The sequence below is a fragment of the Sceloporus undulatus genome, chromosome 6 (assembly GCF_019175285.1).
Source record: "Sceloporus undulatus isolate JIND9_A2432 ecotype Alabama chromosome 6, SceUnd_v1.1, whole genome shotgun sequence".
NCBI classification, from domain to species: domain Eukaryota; kingdom Metazoa; phylum Chordata; class Lepidosauria; order Squamata; family Phrynosomatidae; genus Sceloporus; species Sceloporus undulatus.
Window position 1 is genome coordinate 17903686 of NC_056527.1, and position 19525 is coordinate 17923210.

At 40.4% G+C, this 19525-nt stretch overlaps 1 protein-coding gene across 2 annotated transcripts in view; it reads left to right on the forward strand.

Moving 5' to 3' along the window:
• Positions 1-19525, forward strand: part of CUL2 (cullin 2) — a 49871-nt gene that overhangs the window by 8230 nt on the left and 22116 nt on the right. For both annotated transcript variants that reach the window (XM_042474179.1, XM_042474178.1), the window contains exons 2-6: positions 471-611; positions 6203-6305; positions 6584-6678; positions 10540-10645; positions 13805-13887. In XM_042474179.1, coding sequence (XP_042330113.1) covers positions 493-611; positions 6203-6305; positions 6584-6678; positions 10540-10645; positions 13805-13887 — 506 coding nt within the window. In that variant the 5' untranslated portion in view covers positions 471-492. The remainder of the gene's footprint in view (positions 1-470; positions 612-6202; positions 6306-6583; positions 6679-10539; positions 10646-13804; positions 13888-19525) is intronic.

A 19525-nucleotide genomic window follows, 5' to 3' on the forward strand; every position in this document is an offset into this window, starting at 1 on the left:
AAATTACCAAGCAGAATATTGCTGTTATGCAAGGGAAGTACTATAGAGCAGACTTTCAAAATCAAGGATTACCAAAGAGTACCAGCAACAGCCCACTGCTAGGACATATGTTTGGAGGACATAACTTAACAAATTATAAATAAGCAAAGGTGTTCAGTGGGGAAAGAGAGCCAGTGTAGTGTAGTGGTTTGAGAGTATTAGCTTACAATCCTAGAAAAAGCCCACTGGGTGACATTGATAAAGTCACAATCTCGACCTTAGAGGAAGACAATGCAAACACCCTCTGAACAAATCTTGCCAAGAAAACTCTTATAGGTTCACCTTAGAGTTGTCATAAATCAGAAACAACTTCAAGGCACCCAACAGCAACACATTCAAAGGAGAAAAGTTGAATGTTAGGGCTGTTTTTACAGCTAGCGTTACTTCTGTGATCTGTAAAACTAAAAATGTACAATTTTCTCTCATTACAGATTTTAATACCAACACCCCACAATGTCCTTGAAACCACGAGTAGTTGATTTTGATGAAACATGGAGCAAGCTTCTTACAACAATTAAAGCTGTTGTCATGTTGGATTATGTTGAAAGAGCAACATGGAATGACCGCTTCTCGTATCCTTTTAGTAGAAGATGGAATGAATGATTTATACATTCTCTAGATAATGATTTGACACTAATCAAATAAATCTGCCTAAATGTGTACCCCATGTAAAGCCAGCTGGAATAAAATGTTTTAATGGTCATTGTTAATTAACACAATGAAAGTGAGACCCTGCTTTGCTTTGTCAGTAAAACATTTCTTGTCCAAAAGCATTATATACAGTGGAAATTGCTACTGCTACATTGATCACTTACTAAAAATTGCAAGCTATGGATTGATTGTAAAGGTCATCTTAATACATTTGATCTTGGCCAAAAGGCCAAGAAGTGAATTCAGTACATGGCTTTGTGATTTTTTATTCTGCATGCAAAATTAGCCATGGGGAAACTGAAGTCCCAACCAACATGCCAACAGTCCAACTGACACATCTAGCCCTGTCTGAACTGCTGTTTGGCAGTATTGCAGTTCCGTCAGTGGACATCAGAATTGGTTTTGCTGAAGCTCAGGTTTTGCTGAAGCTCAGACTGTGGCAGCAGAAAGCTTGATTTAAAAGAAGGGATAACCATTTGACTTTCATTTCCTTTGTATTTTCAGAAGTTTTGTAAGTCTTTGCTCCAGAATAGTTCTGCTAGATGCCCGTTCTTCGTTTGTAATTAGAGTGATGAGCTGGATGTAACCCACATACACCTATTCTTTCATGTCAATTTTTATTTCCGTGTATGGTTGATAGGGTAGAGTAGGGGGAAAGCAACATGTTCATGACAGGAAATCAACCTTCCTAATTTGTAATGTAGATCAGGCAAAAAGTCTGTCTCCCATGCTATTTAACATTTACATGAAACCGCTGGGAGAGATCATCCGGAGACATGGGGCGCGGGGTTATCAGTACGCTGATGACACCCAAATCATTTTCTCTATGTCTCCGACTGATGCAGTGACTGGGGATGGCGTCTCTCCTCTCGTGGCCTGTCTGGAGTCAGTAATGGGCTGGATGAGGAAAAACCGACTCAAACTAAATCCAGAGAAAACGGAGGTACTAGTGATAGGTTCCCCCGGTCCGGGAATGGCGGTGGTTCCACCTGTCCTGAACGGGGTCACGCTCCCTGTGAAGGACTTCGTGCGCAGTCTGGGGGTGCTTCTTGACTCGTCGCTCCACCTGACTGCTCAGGTGAATGCGACGGTCAAGAGCACTTGTTACCAGCTTCGGCTGATTCGCCAGCTGCGCCCATACCTGGACCGGAGGGACCTAGAAACTGTTGTACATGCTCTGGTAACTTCGAGATTGGACTTCTGCAATGTACTCTACATGGGGCAACCCTTATACCAAACTCGGAAGCTTCAAATGGTACAGAATATGGCAGCCCGGCTGGTCACTGGCGTATCCAGGACCAGCCACATAACACCCGTGCTTAAAGATCTCCACTGGCTGCCCATTCGCTTCCGAGCTCAATATAAGGCGTTGGTTATCACCTATAAAGCCCTAAATGGCTTGGGCCCAGGATTCCTAAAGGACCGCCTCTCCCCATACAATCCGCCTCGCACCCTCAGAACATCTGGGCAGCAACTGCTGAAGGTGCCTGGGGCTAGGTTAGCTTCTACCTCTAGAAGGGCCTTTTCCACAGCTGCCCCAGCCCTTTGGAATACGCTGCCCACGGAGCTCCGCTCATCTACCACCCTGGCCCAATTTAGGAAGGACCTCAAAACCTTCCTATTCAAGCAGGCATTCCCCGACTAAATATCCTGTGGGCCTCCCTCCTCTTCCGTGGCCATGAGGATGGGCTAACGGGGCCTTTGTTATTGTTTTAGACTGTGTATTGTTATTGTTTCGTGTTTTTAACCTGTATTTGTTTGCACTTGTTGCATTGTTGTAAGCCGCCCTGATCTTCTTGGAAGGGCGGGATATAAATAAAGATTTTATTATTATTTATTATTTATCTTAGGCCTGACACATTCTGCCCCATCCAGGACATTTTTTGAATTTTTTATTTTTACAAATGGTTTTAAAAAGTACTTTTATCTAGGCAATTTCTGTTTTTTTCTTTTTTTCAGAAGCAGCCTGATTGTGCGAATCTTCATAGCAATTTTTAATTCAGTTTTTAATTAGTATCCATTCTTCTTGAGACTGAAAGGAGGTCAAATATGGTCCGGACACTGTGTCCCAGTATAGATTCAAGTTGTCTTGAAAAGGGCAATGGAAGGTCACATGATAATTTTATTTTAAGCATTGACTCACTTTCATTTACCTTTGACCTTCAGATCTTCTCTCCCTGAACCCTTGCAGAAACGAGATATTTCTGGCACTGCTTTGATGTGTGACCCCAAGAACAGGCATGTGACATATCTTAAGACTGTTACTAGAAATAATTGAATAGCTAGTTAGATTTGCTAGTATTGTGTTACCAATGATGGTATGAATCATTCCAAAGCTTCCATTTCCCCCCCAGCCAGTCTGGTAAAAAAGGATTTCTTTTTTAACCTAATAAGAAATTCCTCTCTTTCTTCCCTTACTTTTAGTTCTTAGCATCTGTTGTGAACTTTTTTTGTTGACAACAATCTGTTGTGTTTACTGATTCACTTTTCACAGGATGCCTAGCCACATGACTACCATGACACTGCACTGCATGGAAGCTGGACACCAGTAATCTATACACATTTTCCAGTGTATAACGGGGTCCATTTTAGACACAGAGACATCCAGCTTGCCAGGAAGTAGAGTGCAGCTGAAATTTTGACTGCTGTTCAGGTTCCCACAAGTGCAGTTGCTCTTTGTGGTATAGGCAAGTCTCAAAGAACTCATGCCATAGAGCCCTGCAGACTGTTCAGGCAAAAAGTCTTCCTTCAAGCACAACATTTTGGAAGCACATTTTTATTGATGATGATGGTATATGAGATAGCAGGGAACAAAAAAACAGCTAAAGTTCTTCAGAAGTCCTATGAGCTTCATGTTGCTCCTCTTAATGTAAACACAGGAACAAAAAAACAATCTCTGGAAGATTCTGCTTTTCAGAATGTTTGCTTTGCATTTACGCACAGCAGTAATAGACAGCCAGGCTGTGAACCCATAGGATACTGAACAAGGCCTAGAGGAAAATGAAATTTGAGGGGGTGTCATCTTGTAATGGAATATACAACTTTTGTCATACATGTAATTTTTGTATTACAGTGGTCTCTTTCTAACTGCTGGGTTTGGTTCGAGGACCCCCTGTGGATACTCAGTCTCATTAAATATAATGACACAGTAAAATGGTGTCTCTTATATGAACTGGAAAAATCAAGGCTTGCTTTTTGGCACTTATATAATATTTTCAAGCTGTGCATGCTTGAATCTGTGAATAAAAGAAATCTGTGGATAGAGAGGGCTGACTGTACCAGGGAAAGCAAATATTCCAAGTCCAGCTAACACAACACTGATCCTTTACTACTTCAGTAAGGCCTGATAGTTGCCAAAAGCCCATCCATCAAGTTCAAATGCAGGGCATTTCCCAAGACAGTATTCTGACTTGAAAGTATACATTCTGGTGCTATTAAATAGATTCAGATTATAGTCTTTGTTGTCTGCATTGAGAACATTTTAAAAGAGCAAAGAACTTTAGGTGGGCCACCTTGGTGTTCTCCCCCAAAAGTTTAGGTAACTTGTCACCATCCATTTCCTGTCCCCTTCCTTTGAAAAGTGGCCTGTAGATTCTGAGATTCTGTGTCCTGCAGATTCTGAGGCCATGAGGTCTCAGCCAGCACTGCTTGGCTGCTGGTGATGTTTGGAGTGCTTACAATCACAGGAAAGCTAGGTTGCAAAAATGAGTTTCTTTTTAGCCATAGACTGTTAATGTAAAAAGACTTTAGAAATCAAGTGTGCTTCCACTTTCAAGGACTTTGTTCAATGTTTCATTTAAATATCTGCATTGATGGCTAGCTCTTTTTTAAAAAGAAAAATCATAATTTGTATCACATTTGCTATTTCAGAATAATTTGACTAGGGCAATACTAGTTGTTAGTTTCAATTAATTTTGATCGCAAAGTACTTAGGATATTAATAAAATTCCCATGCATTCAGAGTTTCTCATATATTCAGCAACATTTTGTAGTGCTTGGGAGAAAACTGGCCTTACATATGCTTTCTGTTGCCAATAACCTGCTATCAAAAATATAATAATAACAATAACAATAATATAGTTTATTTATATTTCCCGCCTCTCGCACAGATTGAGGCGGGATTACAACCTTAAAAAAGACACATAGTACAATTTACAGTCAATACAACAATAAAATACTAACACTGAATTTACCAAGAATTCCTATTAATTCTCTAAAAATTACAATTCGTCCATTAGCCAACAATCATAGTCAAGGAAGAGCATTCGTCATAACCTTTTTATATGGAATTCAGTGGATAAGCCCGCCAGAAGAGATCCGTTTTGAGTGCCTTCTTAAAGGCCTCTAAGGTAGTAATGAGACGGAAAAAGTTGTTGAAAACACTAGGTGGTGGTTGTTAGCAATTTTGACTTATTTCCTGTCTGTGCAATTCTTTTTTCTAATTTGAAAGGAAATGAATAGATTGAAATAACGTGCTTTTGTCCCATATAGTCACATTGGCTGTGGAACAGAGCTGTCTAGAAAGCTCTTGCTTATTTCATTGTTTTGTATTTTGAATGGTTTAGGAAAGAGGATAAATTGACAGTGTGTTTTGTATAATGTGCGTCATTTGCGCCCCCCTCCCTTTTTTTTCAACAGATCTCTTTATTTCATCCTTGTATCTTCCAAGAAAGCTTTAAAAAGAGGGTGGGACTTTTGTTTACAGATATGGCATCCTGCTATTCTAGATTGTTTAAATTTCAAAGGTTTTCTTTCCTGGGAAAGATTGTGTTTCATGTATTGCCAACCTTAATTTTATTTAATTTAATAAAAAGTGACATAATGAAGAATGTCCTTCTCGAAAACAATAGGTTTATAATAATCAAATATGCTGTGCAAGATACCGCTGCTATGTTGCCTTGTATCTAATAACGTTTTATGCAGATGTTTTTGAAATTGCTTTTAACTTGCATTTTTAGCCTGCACTTTTAAATAGTTCAGTTGAATTGTGTATTAGTGTTTGTACTAAGAATCTTTTAGCTGAATTGTGTTTTCAAAAGATTATATGCTATCTTCGATCCCGCTCTAGGAGAAACATGGGATATTACATAATAATAGAGAGAGGAGCCTTTCTGACTACAGGCTTTATTTGTCTAATGAAAAAAGTATATTGAGTAATATACAAGTAGGTATAAATAATTTTTCTCTGCTGGTGGCTGATTCTTATTCTAGACTTGCCAAATAATACTGTTCTTTCCTTTAAAAAAAAAACTTAACACAATGCCCTACATAGTAAGTAAATAATAATGGGTAGGTCCAAAGGACTATGTATGGTGTCCTATAAACCTACTAGTGCTTTTCAGACACTTGTTCCCACACCAGTTTGTACCCAGATGAGAAGGTCCTCAGAAGCATTATTAGAGAATGCACAGTGCTCTTTGAAACTCAAGGTTTATTTTTTATTTTTTTAAGAAACCTGAGTAGATTTTTAGTTAAACTTCAAAATGTATTTCAGCCTTAACTTCAAACCCAGTGACATTTATGCTTTATGTGTGGCCTATCCTGAGCCTCTGGGGGAGAGACTTTATATGGAAACTAAGAATTTTTTGGAAAATCATGTACGCCATTTGCACAAGGTAACTATTGAGTGTGCAAAATATAGACTTTATGTTTCTGTGTATCAAGATTAATAGCTTATTGTTTTCCTGCTAAAACAGTATAATCATATACAGTATTTTAATTAGGGTAAACTGGTATCTCCAAAACATATTTGAACAATTTTATGAAACAGAATTTGTTACAAAAGGAGTTGGTCTTGTGAATGTAATTCATAATATTTAACATTGTGAATGTAACATTTAATTATTAGAGCATGAATGACTAAATTCATGTTTTTCCTTTTTCCCCCCCATAGAGAGTTCTGGACTCTGAAGAACAAATACTGGTAATGTATCATAGATATTGGGATGAATACAGTAGAGGGGCAGACTATATGGACTGTTTATACAGGTAAGTTATAGATATATTCAAAGTATAATTAATACCCTCCTCCCCCCAAAAAAGAACAGAACAGGTGTAAAGTTACTAGAAGACTGATATTCGTTACAACTGAAATGTGAGAGACATTCAGGATAAAATTATGAATTGTCATATGTGACAAGTTTACAACTGCCAGCAGTGTTTTACTTATGAATTTACTTAGTTACAGTGGGCTCAATCCAGGCTTATTCATAACTAGAATACACCCATTATTATTAACAGAAATTAATGTTTTTATGAGTCACCATAAGAATTTTTAAAATTAAAGAACAACATTTATACCTTGGGTAAGATCCAGATTTAGTTATGAATCATTTGCCCCCATTATTGCAGTGACTGTACTAAAGTATGACTAAGTCTGAATGTAATCCATTGCAAACATGCTTTTATTCAATGTTTTTAAAATTTACTCTGTGGAATGGCTGTTAAATTGGCCTTAGTATTCTAATTTGCTTAATTAATGTAACAACTAATTGAGAAGAAATGTTAACCACGTCCCCAAAAGTTGAATAACAAAAGGCTTCAGTTGCTATAAAAAGCAAAGGTGGCACCCAGTTTCTGAGTGTACAGCTGTGGATAAGAAAGCCTGGTTCATCAGGTCAGCTGGAGCAACAGTGTAGTTGTTTGGTAAGAAGTGGGCAAAGCATCATCATTACACAGAGCTTCCAGTGTAAAATAAACTGTCTTCTTGAGTATCCAGTTGTGTAGACATCTGCTTCCCATGATTTTTCAAATCAGCATCCATGCAATTGAGGACTCATGCATAATGCCTGGTTCACAGTGAAAACACCATTATGTGGTGAAAAGGCATATGATACTCTTCCATCATGCTATTGTGTTCTTGCTCCATCTGAAGATACGAGGCAAATGAATCTCATTTTCATTGACAAAAATGTCTTTAGAGTTGAGCTGTTAGAAAGTTCCTAGATTATCAAGCTGAATAATATGAGGCTGCTATCCTCTGCCTATTTTGCTAGAAGTAGCCCCCACTCATAGAGATTATCATAGAGTCATAGAGTTGGAAGGGACCAAACTAATATAGACTTACTTCTGAATAAGGCATTGAATTGCACCACAAGAACTCCTGAGTACAGTGGTGCCTCGGGTTACGAAATTAATTCGTTCCGCCATTCCTTTCGTAACCCGAAAATTTCGTAACCCGAAAAGGCTTTCTGTTAGCACTGGAAAGCCTATAGCTGCACTTTGCAGCATTTGAATTTCGCGCCAAAATGAATTTCGTAACCCGAAAAATATTTCGTAACCCGAAACAGTTTTTGCCAATCCAACTTTTTCGTATCCCGGAAATTTCGTAACCCGATCATTTCGTATCCCGAGGTACCACTGTAATAAAATGAGTTTCCAAGCAGCAATGGAAGCTATAAATGCTGAATACCACAGCATCCTCAGATGAAAAACACATGGACTACTAGAGTTGACTACCCATATGATCCTCTCTATGTAGTACATATTTGTTCTGAACTCTGCATTTTTGAGACATGAGACAATCTGAGTTACTTGAGCATATGAAAAATAAACATATTTGAAATACATTTGTACCTTAGGATTCGCTGACTTCCCATTTGCAGTTTTGAATTCCTGCAAACAGGAAGCCAGGGGGGACAAAATGGTGCATGTGCCCACTGTGTATGCCTGTGCACAGGAGTGTGTGGCCATTAAAAACAATGGGGCTCCAATATTTGCAGGTGTGTGTGTGTTACGGAACAGAACCCCCGTAAATCGGAAGGAATGACTGTATTCATATCTGAGTTACTTATACATATGAAAACTGCTAAATCTATGTAGAGGCAGACCTTTTTTCATATGTAACCTTAGGCGGGATACAGACTGCCCATTTGGGGCAGCCTGCAGCTGCCCCTTTGCGCCATATATTGGGGCCAGGGCAGCCATAGTGGCAGCCCAGAGGCCCCAATCCGGTGCTTTTCGGGACCAGGGAGAAGCAGCAAAATGCCACTTCTCCCTGGTCCCGAAAAGGGGTGTCCTTGGGGCTTCATGCCCCAGGACACCCCAGGGAGCCGCTGCCAGGAAAGAAAGGGGCCACTCGGCCCCTTTCCCCCGGCTTCATTCCTGCAGGCGTTTGGTGGCTGCGAGAACAAAGTGCTCCCCAAGAAGGAGCTCCGTTTCGGAGCTCCTTCCGGCACCGCTGAAAGGGTGCCCCAAGCACCCTGCAGCGTTGCAGGGATGTCATGCCAGCGCCATGCCATTTGGCTGCAGCCCAGCCATGACGTCATAATGGCGGCACCTGTGTGTACAGGGCGCCGCCATTATCACACTGCCGCGACGTGCTAGGGTTGCAGGGTGTGCGGTGGCGCCGCCCTCGGGCAACCCTAGCACATCCAGGCCGGCACAAAGCACCAGTCTGGAAAGCACCTAAGACATGGATAAGGTAGAAGAGTAAACTGGTAGCTTTTAAAGTTTTGGAACTGATATCTACTGGAAAGTATATTTTCTTATAAGCAAGTACAGTTGTAAGTAGACAGACCATCGTACCTGTATTGCATTTAAACATTCTGTGAAGAGATGACAGTAAAGTGTGTGACTCCTGTTATTATCTTGTTGTTACTGTGCTAACTTGGACTACATTTAGGAGAACTCTGAGGTTTAAAATGTGGTACAGACTATTCCAAAAGCAGCAATTAAATATCTCCCTATACAACTTAAATTTGAATCAAGGAATCCTGCTTAAGAGGAACTCAGCAACAAGGAATCACAAAAGTAAAATTGAACCTAGTTCACCAATCTTTCATTATATTATGAATTTAATTATTCTTGCTACATTCTGATTTTAAGACTTTTTTAATAATGTTTACTCACATTCTTCTGTGTTAATTGCATGATGTAGGGCAGTAACTTTGATCTAGGATCAACAATGTTGAATAGTCATGAAACGGGCTTCTGGACACCCCTGCCCTATTCCTTCATTGACATAGCAGAAGCCTTAGCCTTAGTTGTGGCTTTATTTTTATGACTAAACATGTGATTGAAAATATCTGAAGAAATTTGTCAGGACCCAAAGTACTTCAATTTGTCAGGCCCCAAACTTTTCAGAACAAGTCTTAAATGTGTAAGCACATTGTAAATGAGGAAATAAAGATAGCAGAATTATAATGCAGTTAACATAAAACAGATGATGACAACAATTTAAAATGCAATAAATAATTTTAAAAAGTAGATTTTTTTAAAAAAAAATTATCAGTTTTTATTACTGTATTATGTCAAACACAAAAGAAAAAAATTATTTCCACTGTAGTAGAATGCCAAATTGCAACACTGCTATGTTTGAAGAGTTACAAAATATTAAAGAAAGCAAAAGACAATGTTATTTGTATTCTAACATAATATATGTAACTGTTTTTTACTGAATGCCATCCCTTTAATATTTCATAGCAAAAGAAGCCATTGTGGGAGAAGGGTTTCATTTTAAAAGTTTATTTTATTTGGAAACTTTGTAGTAGAGGATAACTCGGGTGCTGTGTAACCTTCCTGCTGAAAGATCATTTTTCATTGTGTTTACCCAAGGACACATTTGCAGGTTCCCCCTTATGTTCAGTAATGTCAGAAGCTAACACCTCTGGTCTCCTCACAGTTGTGGTTGCAGAAAAAAATGGAGGAGTTCAAAAAACTTTCAGTTTGTTTATGTAATTTAACTGCTATCTTCTGCATGTTGGTTGTGTTTTGTGTCTCTTAACACAATTTTTGAGTTTTGTAACAATAAGTGCTGCACTGCTTTCTCTTACCAAATGTGAATTATGTTTTTACTGGTGCAGACATGTCCAGAAAGCATCTGAATAGTGATATTTCATGTTTCCATAGATACCTCAATACCCAGTTTATTAAAAAGAACAAATTGACTGAAGCTGATCTTCAGTATGGTTATGGTGGTGTTGATATGAGTGAGCCATTGATGGAGATTGGAGAGGTATGTACTCTGCAGAAGGGATTCCGAGAGATAAATATGGGAGTGCATATAAATAAAATAAGTTCTAGAGCCTACCATTAAAGCTATTTCTAATTTTTAAGGATAGTAATAGCCCATTTTATTGAGTCATTGCAGGGACGTAGCTAGGATTTTAGGAAGGGGGGGTCCAGACTAAGTGCCACCATTATAATGGGGCTTGGGTGCGGTGGCGCAGCAGCACACACCATTCATTTTTCTTATGGAAGGGGGGGGGGTCCGGACCCCAAGAACCCCCCTCCTTGGCTACGTCCCTGGTCAGTGGAACAATCATATTTTTATATTGACTCTATGTGTTTTGACAGTGAAATATTCAATACTGCCTCACTCTTGCTTGCTACTTTCTGGCTGTAGTTGTGATTGTGCAGTAGTTTGGTGAGATTGTCACTTACAAAAAGTTATTGGATTAACAGAGCTGTCAGCTTTTACGAAGTAGTTGAAAAGTGCAATACCCATTTGTTTACAGTAGTGCCTGATTAAAAAAAAAAAGAAGGGTGGGCAATTTCCCAAGATTTCAAAACTGTACATAGAATATATAGCCATACATAGAATCTTAGCACTGGAAGAAACCACAAGGGCTAACTAGTTCTATGCAAGGATACACAACTAAAGCACTCCTGAAAGATACCAATCCAACCTTTGTTTAAAGACCGCCAATGAAGGAGAATTCTCAACCCTCTGAGGCAATCTATTCTAGTGTGAAACTGTGCTTAAGGTTAAAAAAAAGTTGGATAATAATAATAATAATAATAATAAAATATTTATTTATATCCCACCTCTTCCGTTTGGGGATCGAGGCGGGTAACAACAGAGTTTATGATACAATATAAAAGCAATAAAACTCACAAAACCCTGACCTAGCCCTCCCTCCCAAACTATAAAATTAACATAAAACATTATTATTATTATTATTATTATTATTATTATTAGGATTTATTTATATGCCACCCAATCACTGGGAATCCGGGCGGCTTACAACAGAGGGGATAATAGACGGTTCCCTGCCCTCAGGCTTACAATCTAAAAGACACAACACAAAAGGAGAAGGGAATGGTGAGGAAGGGAGGGGATCAGGTCCAGCAGTTCTTCTCTCCCTCTGAGGCCTGGACCAAGGCAGATGGACCGGAGGGAGGGCTCTTCTTCTTCAGATTAAAATATGTAACAATGCAATACAATATCACAAGATTATTTTACAATTCATGAATGACGAGGAGATATAGTAGGAAGGACGGATAGAATCGGTTCTGGGAGGTTATCACTCAGGGAAGGCCTGCCGGAAGAGAAGGGTTTTTGTCGCTTTTTTAAAAGCCTCCAATGAGGATAATTGGCGAATCTCTTCCGGCAGGTCATTCCAAGCTTTTGGATCCATAGCAGAAAAAGACCTCCGGGAGGTCACTGCCAATCTGGTCTTTTTTGGATGTAAAAGATTTTTCCCGTAGGAACGGAGTGTACGGGAAGGATTATATGGGAGGAGGCGTTCCTTCAAATAGACTGGACCCAGACCATGTAGGGCTTTGTAGGTGATAACACATTCCCTGCTGGACCTGAAAGAGCTGCACATACACACCCATATATAAATGGCCCCAAATCTTACCATTTGAAGCTGTTTTTCTGCTCTACCCGTTATGCCCTCTAATGGGTGTAGGGGGACAATTTTTTTTAGTTCTTCCCAAAGTTATTTTAGGGGAGTACAAGGGCACCCACATGACACATTCTTAACATTTATTAGAGAAGTGATATTTAGGATCTTAAATGGCTAAACTTCACAGTTGATGCCTTCTTTTTCTTGGGTAGGCGTGAGGTCTGATTTTATATAGTACCACTCTCATCTGTACCGGAAAAGTGCTAATTCCTCTTACCCGCACTTGTAATCACTTTTAATTTTTGAATTTCGGATGACATAAAAGGTAGTTCAGATTAGTATTACCGTATTTTCTGGCGTATAAGACGACCTTCAACTTTTATTATAAAAAAATAGAGTTTAGGATTTACTCACCGTACAAGGCTACCCCTATTCCTTGAGAGCCGGCAGCCGGCCGTGCAGTCGCGCACCGGCTTCTAAGGGGCCTCCGGAGGCCTGAGAAGCCAGCAGAGGCCTCAGAGGCCCCTTAGAAGCTGGCGCGGGGCTGCCAGCTCCCCAGGCCTCCGGAGGCCTGAGAAGCCAGTGTCCCCAGAGCACGCGCGCTGGCTTCTAAGGGGCCTCAGAAGGCCCTTAGAAGCCGGCGCAAGGCTGCCAGCTCCCCAGGCCTCCAGAGGCCTGAGAAGCCGGCGGCCCAGAGAGCACGCGCGCTGACTTCTAAAGGACCTTGGAGGCCCCTTAGAAGCCGGCGTGGGGCTGCCGGCTCCCCAGGCCTCCGGAGGCCTGAGAAGCCAGCGGCCCAGAGAGCGCACCCAGTGTACAAGACGGCCCCCAACTTTTGACCCAATTTTAGAGGGTCAAAAAGTCATCTTGTACTCCAGAAAATACGGTAAGCCTGTTGCTAAAAAAAAATAATGGGCATATCCAGAGTACTATTAATACTGCTTCATTTTTAAAAAATGGTGTGGATCCAGCTACATTAGTTATATCCATTTCCCATTAAAGTCAAAGAGACTTGTATAATGGCTAGCTTCTAATTTTAACCATGTGTTTTTTAACACTTCTTGTACTGGCCAAATGGCCGTAATAAAGTTGTTGTTGTTGTTGTTGTTGTTGTTGTTGTTATTATAATGGCTAGCTTCCTTCATTCATTTCAATGGCATCTAATGTGAGATTGCTCAGCATGCACAATAGTATAAAATGTAAGCATATATTTTAAAAGGTGACATAGGAATGACACCAACATGTTAAAAAACACTGATTTATATATGAATGAAATTGCTTTAGGAGACCAATTTTTCCTTTTTGGATATCCTACTGGCATTTTAGGGTTTTTTAAAAGGACAAGTTCAGATCGTTTTTGACTAGTCAGTGATAATGTTCAGTATATGTGTGTTACCTATTTAATGTAATTGGTGATTTTAGGCATTTTAAAGATACTACAACCCTACCTGTAGTTAATACAGCTGAACAGCTTTTTTAAAAATCTGAATAAATGAATGATTTGTGACTGACATGTTTCTGTTATACGTTTGTCCTAACAGCTAGCACTTGATATGTGGAGGAGATTAATGATTGAGCCTTTACAGGGCATCCTCATTCGAATGCTCCTCCGTGAAATCAAAAAGTGAGTGCGTTCTTTGATACATTATTGGAGGGTGGTGTTGTGTGTGTCTGTGTATAGCCACAACTAATCTGAGAGCTGTGTGTGTTTGATTTTAGCTATAATTGTGTGTAAGGCTGTTGGTCCATTTTACTTGGAATAATGGTAATTTTTTTTAATATAAAATGCATATGTTGGCAACATATCCAAGCCAAAAAAACCCAAAACATTTTGACCTGTGAGTTCATATATAAAAGTAGGAAATGTAACCTATCAAATAGAAGATGTTTCCAGGGGACTTATTTCTGCTTTTGCTGTGGAACGTTGAACTCATTCTTCTGTTGTGGTATTCTAAAATCTCCCTTCTCCAATAATATTAGAATACAAGTCCCTCCCACCATCTTTGGCAATTATTACTACACTGGTAGGGGATGGACAGAGCAAAACATGCTCTGTAGTGTGCTAGGTAGAGAACACTGTCCTACTACTTTTGCACACAGGCCTAAAACATTAGTATGATTCTGTTATTAGATTTCATCTTTAAAAATGCACTTTACATTAGGCCTTATTGAGTATAGTGTAAATGTGAAAAAGGACTGACACTAGATCTAGAACTCTTTCTAAAATTCTGAATGTATTACAGAGCTCATCAGCAATGCAAGCTTCAGCTACTTCTGTCAGTCAGCCTTGTTACAGGGTAAGGCTCTGATTGCAAATGACCTTGCATTTTCTATAGCATGTTAGCAAATGCATAGAGAAGCCAGACATGTCTAGGCAGCCTGATAGTCTTGTTGATACTGTGAGATTTTTTTTTCTTGATCTCCTTGATTTTTCCTGCCCTGAGTCTGCCAGCAGATGGCATAGAATTTCCAGCACCTTTACTACAGTAGCAAAGAGCAACTACATAAGATCATTTCATTTTTGTAAGATTTCAACATGCCCTCAGTATTATCCACTCTCATTTACAAAGTCCATTACAGAGTGACAGAATTTTCTTTAAAGTTTTAGCTGCAGATTTAAGGCAGATGCAGTTAATCCAGAATGTCCATCTTAGAAACATTTTTAAATTTACTAAAATAAATAATTAGTGGCTTGAGTGTCAGACTGTGACTTTGGAAATCAGAGTTCAGATTCCTGCTCAGCTATGGAAACCCATTGGGTGACTTTGGGCATGTCATACTCTTTCAGCTTCAGAGGAAGACAAAGGAAAAAACCCTTTGAACAAATCTTGCCAAGAGACACTATGATAGGGTTGTCTTGTTGTTGTGTGCCTTCAAGTTGTTTCTGACTTACGGTGACCCTATCATGGGATTTTATTGGCAAGATTTGTTCAGAGGTTTTCCATTGCCTTCCCCTGAAGCTGAAAGCACGTGACTTCTCCAAGGTCACCCAGTGGGTTTCATGGCCAAGCTGGGAATCGGACCCTGGTCTCCTTAGGGTCACCATAAGTTGGAAGTGATTTGAAGGCACACAACAACAACTGTGCCGTGTGTCAAATCAATCACTACTAAATAACTCACTGCAGTTGAGAATAATAGCATTAACTGCAGAATGAATGATTAAGTACAGTATCCTACAGAGTGGATCAAAGATCTTCCTTATGGCTTTTATTTCCTGATATTATATTAACAAAATAGTGTGGGTATTAGGACATTTCCTGTCATTTCTTAAAATCCACATTTTTACTTTCTTTGATTATTTCATGTTCAGCTGTCCATTTTAGCTTCTTGTCCTGGTTTATAGTAGTTTTGTAAGAATGGGTGCCCAAGGGTGGCCATTTTGTGTTTGTGTTGTCCCATCTAACTTTTTGAGTGTGTGTGGATAGATGGATACATTTTCATTGTTACATATATTAATACTTGAGGCCTCAGTCAATGAACAGTTGGTTTTGTTTACTACCAATGGCAATACAATGGGCCCTTGTTATCCACTGGGGTTTAGTTCCAGGACCCTCTGTGGGTAGCAAAATCCCATTAAATACAGTGGCATAGCAAAATGGTGTCCCTTAAATAAAATGGCAAAATCAAGGTTTGCTGTTTGGAATTTATACTTTTTTGAATATTTTCAAGCCGTGGATGCTTGAATCCATGCACAAAAAATTCATGGATAAGAAGGGCCGACTGCATAAATAAGGTGATTTTTTTTTTAAAGGATTACAAATCAGGTTGCAGTCCAGTAGCATCTCATGGGCTACAAGATTTCCACCCATGTTTTACCAGATTGCAGTAGAAGTTTGGCATGCTGGGCAACAGTCCCTTGTTAGGATTATGCACTTTTTCTGTATACAGTGGACCCTCCATATCCGTGGACTCGCCATCTGCAGATTTAAGCATCTGTGGATGGCAAGCCCTTGGGGGGCCAGAGGAAGAGGAGCAAGGAAGAGACAGGAGAAGGAGGAAGGAAGAAGCTGTGGAGGAGGGGGAGGAAGGAGCGGAAGGAAGAGGGCGAAGGAAGCAGGAGAAGGAAGGAAGAAGCCATGGAGGAGGAAGAGTCAGGAGGAGGTGGGAGGAAGCTGTGGAGGAGGAGGAACAGGAGGGAGCTGCGGCAGTGGCTGTGGCGGTCCCTTTCTACCAGCTGCCTGCTGCCTCATGTGAAAGCGGGGAGGGAGGATGCATCAGGTGAAGTCCCATTGTCCCTAGTGGTGGCCAGGCTGCATGGCCACACCACCATTGAGGACAATAGGGCTTGAGTGTCCATGAATCTGCGGGGGGGATCTGGAATGGATACCAAGGGCCCACTGTAACGTGGTATTTTAACTTACTTGATGCCATCAAGAAAACCTCTCTGGATGAAAACAAGAAGCTGAGTTACACATGGGACTTCACTTACAGTATTAAGATGTCAGTTTGTAGGAACTTTGAAGTTGCAAGAACTACAGTCCTATGGCACCTTAAAGATATCAACTTAATGATAGTACGAATTCGTGCTATAAGATCATGCTATAAGTGTGTACGTCAGTACTTTAATGATGTACGCAATTATTACAGCATGATCTTTTAGCACAAATTTATACTATCATTTTGCTATATTTTTCTGTAACAAAATATTTTTTCACGTATTTTGCTGTTCCCTTTAAAGTTGTGAGCCAATGTTGTGTAGTGGTATGAGCATTGGACTACACCTCTGGAGACCAGGGGTTGAATCCCTGCTCGGTCGTGGAAACCCACTGAGTCACACTCTGTTAGACTCAGATGAAAACAAAGGGAAACCTGCTCTGAACAAATCTTGCCAAGAAAATCACATGGTAGGTTTGCCTTAGACTGAAGGCACTTGAAGGCACACAACAACAACAGCTCTTTAAAGTTGTAAAGCATTATGAACCAGAGCTTGGAAAGGTTACTTTGTTGGACTGCAGCTCCTAGCCAGTGCTATACAGACTGTGAGATTCTTAGAGCTTTCCATCCATGGATTTGAGCATCTGCGGACATCAAGCCCACCTTGTCCCCAATGGCAGCGTGTACACATGGCCACAGCACCATTAGGGACAGCCCCCCTTGACCGCAATGGAGGTGTGTGCATGTAGCTGTGCTGCCACTGGGAAAAATGGATGTCACTTGAAGTCTCATTGTCCCTAATGCTGATGCAGCTGCATTTGTGTGCTGCCATTGAGCCCTGGTGGCACAGTAGTTAAATGCCAATACTGCAGCCACTCCCTCACAAACCACAAGATTACGAGTTCAATAATAGTCAGGGGCTCAGGGTCGACTCAGCCTGGCATCCTTCTGAGGTCACTAAAATGAGTACCCAGCTTGTCATTCACCTCTCACTAAGGCTGTTTTTCTTTTATGATTTGTAGAATTTTTGGTTTGTGTATATAATGCATTTCTGTAATGAACAAGACAAGAAATAAAAGGAACAAATCCAGCATGATAAGAGTCACTGGGATGGACGTGGACATGCTATTTTTCACAAGACCTCTGTGTCAAAATGCATCAGGGATCGATGTGAGGTAGCATATCTTAACTTTTTCTGATTCCAGAACATCTGGGAAGGTCCAAACCAAGTTCATCTCAGCCTTTCTAGTATTTTTTTTTAAATTAGCTTTTTCTTGGGCTCATTTTCTGTCCCTCTAAAGCAGTGTTTCCCAACCTATGGTCCTCCAGATGATTTGGACTCTAGCTCCCATAATTCCTGACTATTGGTCAAGATAACTGGGACTTCTGGAGCGGAAGTCCAAAACAAATGGAGAACAAAGTTTGAAAACCACTGCTTTAAAAGCTTCTGCTTTTTCATTACCTATTGTAGAAGAGGAGGAGGTCATTGTGGTTTGTTTGAGCTATGGCGTCAGTGTTATATCTTTTATTTGATATTTAATTCAGACTAAAGGATGTCTGCTGTGTTGGCGGCATGAGTTTCAGACTTTAATCTCTTGGCATAAATAACAATGTAGTGTTAGCTGCCTATTATTAAATATCAAAACCATCCTTTCCCCTCTGCCTGTTCTTAACAGAGCAACATGCTGATGGAATGAAATTGCCTTTCTCTTGGCTCCTTTCCTGCTGGTGTGCACTCATTTTTGGTCTGAAATAATGGTCATAGGACTATTTAATCTCAAACTGTGACATACAACCCTGTTGTAGTTTTGGTTTTCCTCTTGTGTTTTTTTTTTTTTTAATCTACTTTTTCTCTCCTCTCTGTGTCCTCTCAAAAATATTTGAAAAGGAAAAGTAGTGATGCTGCTGATGTAACCCACACTTTAGGTCAGGGTGTTATTACAGTTGAGGGCCCATATATAGTACTGTACCATTGTTCTGCTCTCCATGAGTGGATTTACTTTTGTCTTTTGATAAGACGAATTCCCAGAAGCTTCAGCTAGGATCTGAAGTGTTCTGCAGAGTGGGCAATAAAGGAAACAAGTGTTGTAATGTTTATTTTTGTATACAAATGCTGTGGACAAGATTCTGCCTCTCCTACTAAACCTTTGTGTTCTAGAACACTCACATAATTAGTAATGTGGAAGAAATGAAGCTTTCTGCCAATAAATCAAGTTGATACATGTGGACTGGTTTTGGCATAACAGTTGAAATCCAGTGTTCCACTCACTTTCTCATCAAGATAACACATATCTTTCTGTATTGGGGCTAAGGGGTACAAAAGTGACTTAGGAATACTTTGCACATAATTTTAATGGTTTTTTTTTTAAGGTTCGTTTTTCCATGTAATATGTGTGGGCAGCACAGTGGGACCTCGGTATCCGTTGACTTGCCATTTGAAAATTTGAGCATCTGTGGACAGCAAGACTACTGTCCCCAATGTCAGCGCATGCACACAACCGCCCCGCCATTGTGGACAATGGGACTGAACTAACTTCCTTCCCCTCCAAGGCTTTTGCCCCAGGTTGGGCTTCAGGGGTGGAGGCTGAACCCTGTCAGCTGGAGGGAGCTGGAGCTGGGTCTTGGGTCTCAGAACCACCACAGCCCCAATACCCAGGGCAGAGTCTCTAGGCTCCAAGACCCTGCGCCGGCTCCCTCCAGCTGACTGAGCACCAGCCTCTGCCTCCGAACCAACCCTGAAGTCAAGCTCCAGGAAGAAGCCTCGGAGGGAAAGGAAGGAAGGACGGATGGACAGCTTTCAGTCCCCTTGTCCTAAATGGCAATGTAGCTGCACCTCCATTTGGGTCAGTGGGACTTGAATGTCCACAGATTTTGGTATCCATGGGGGG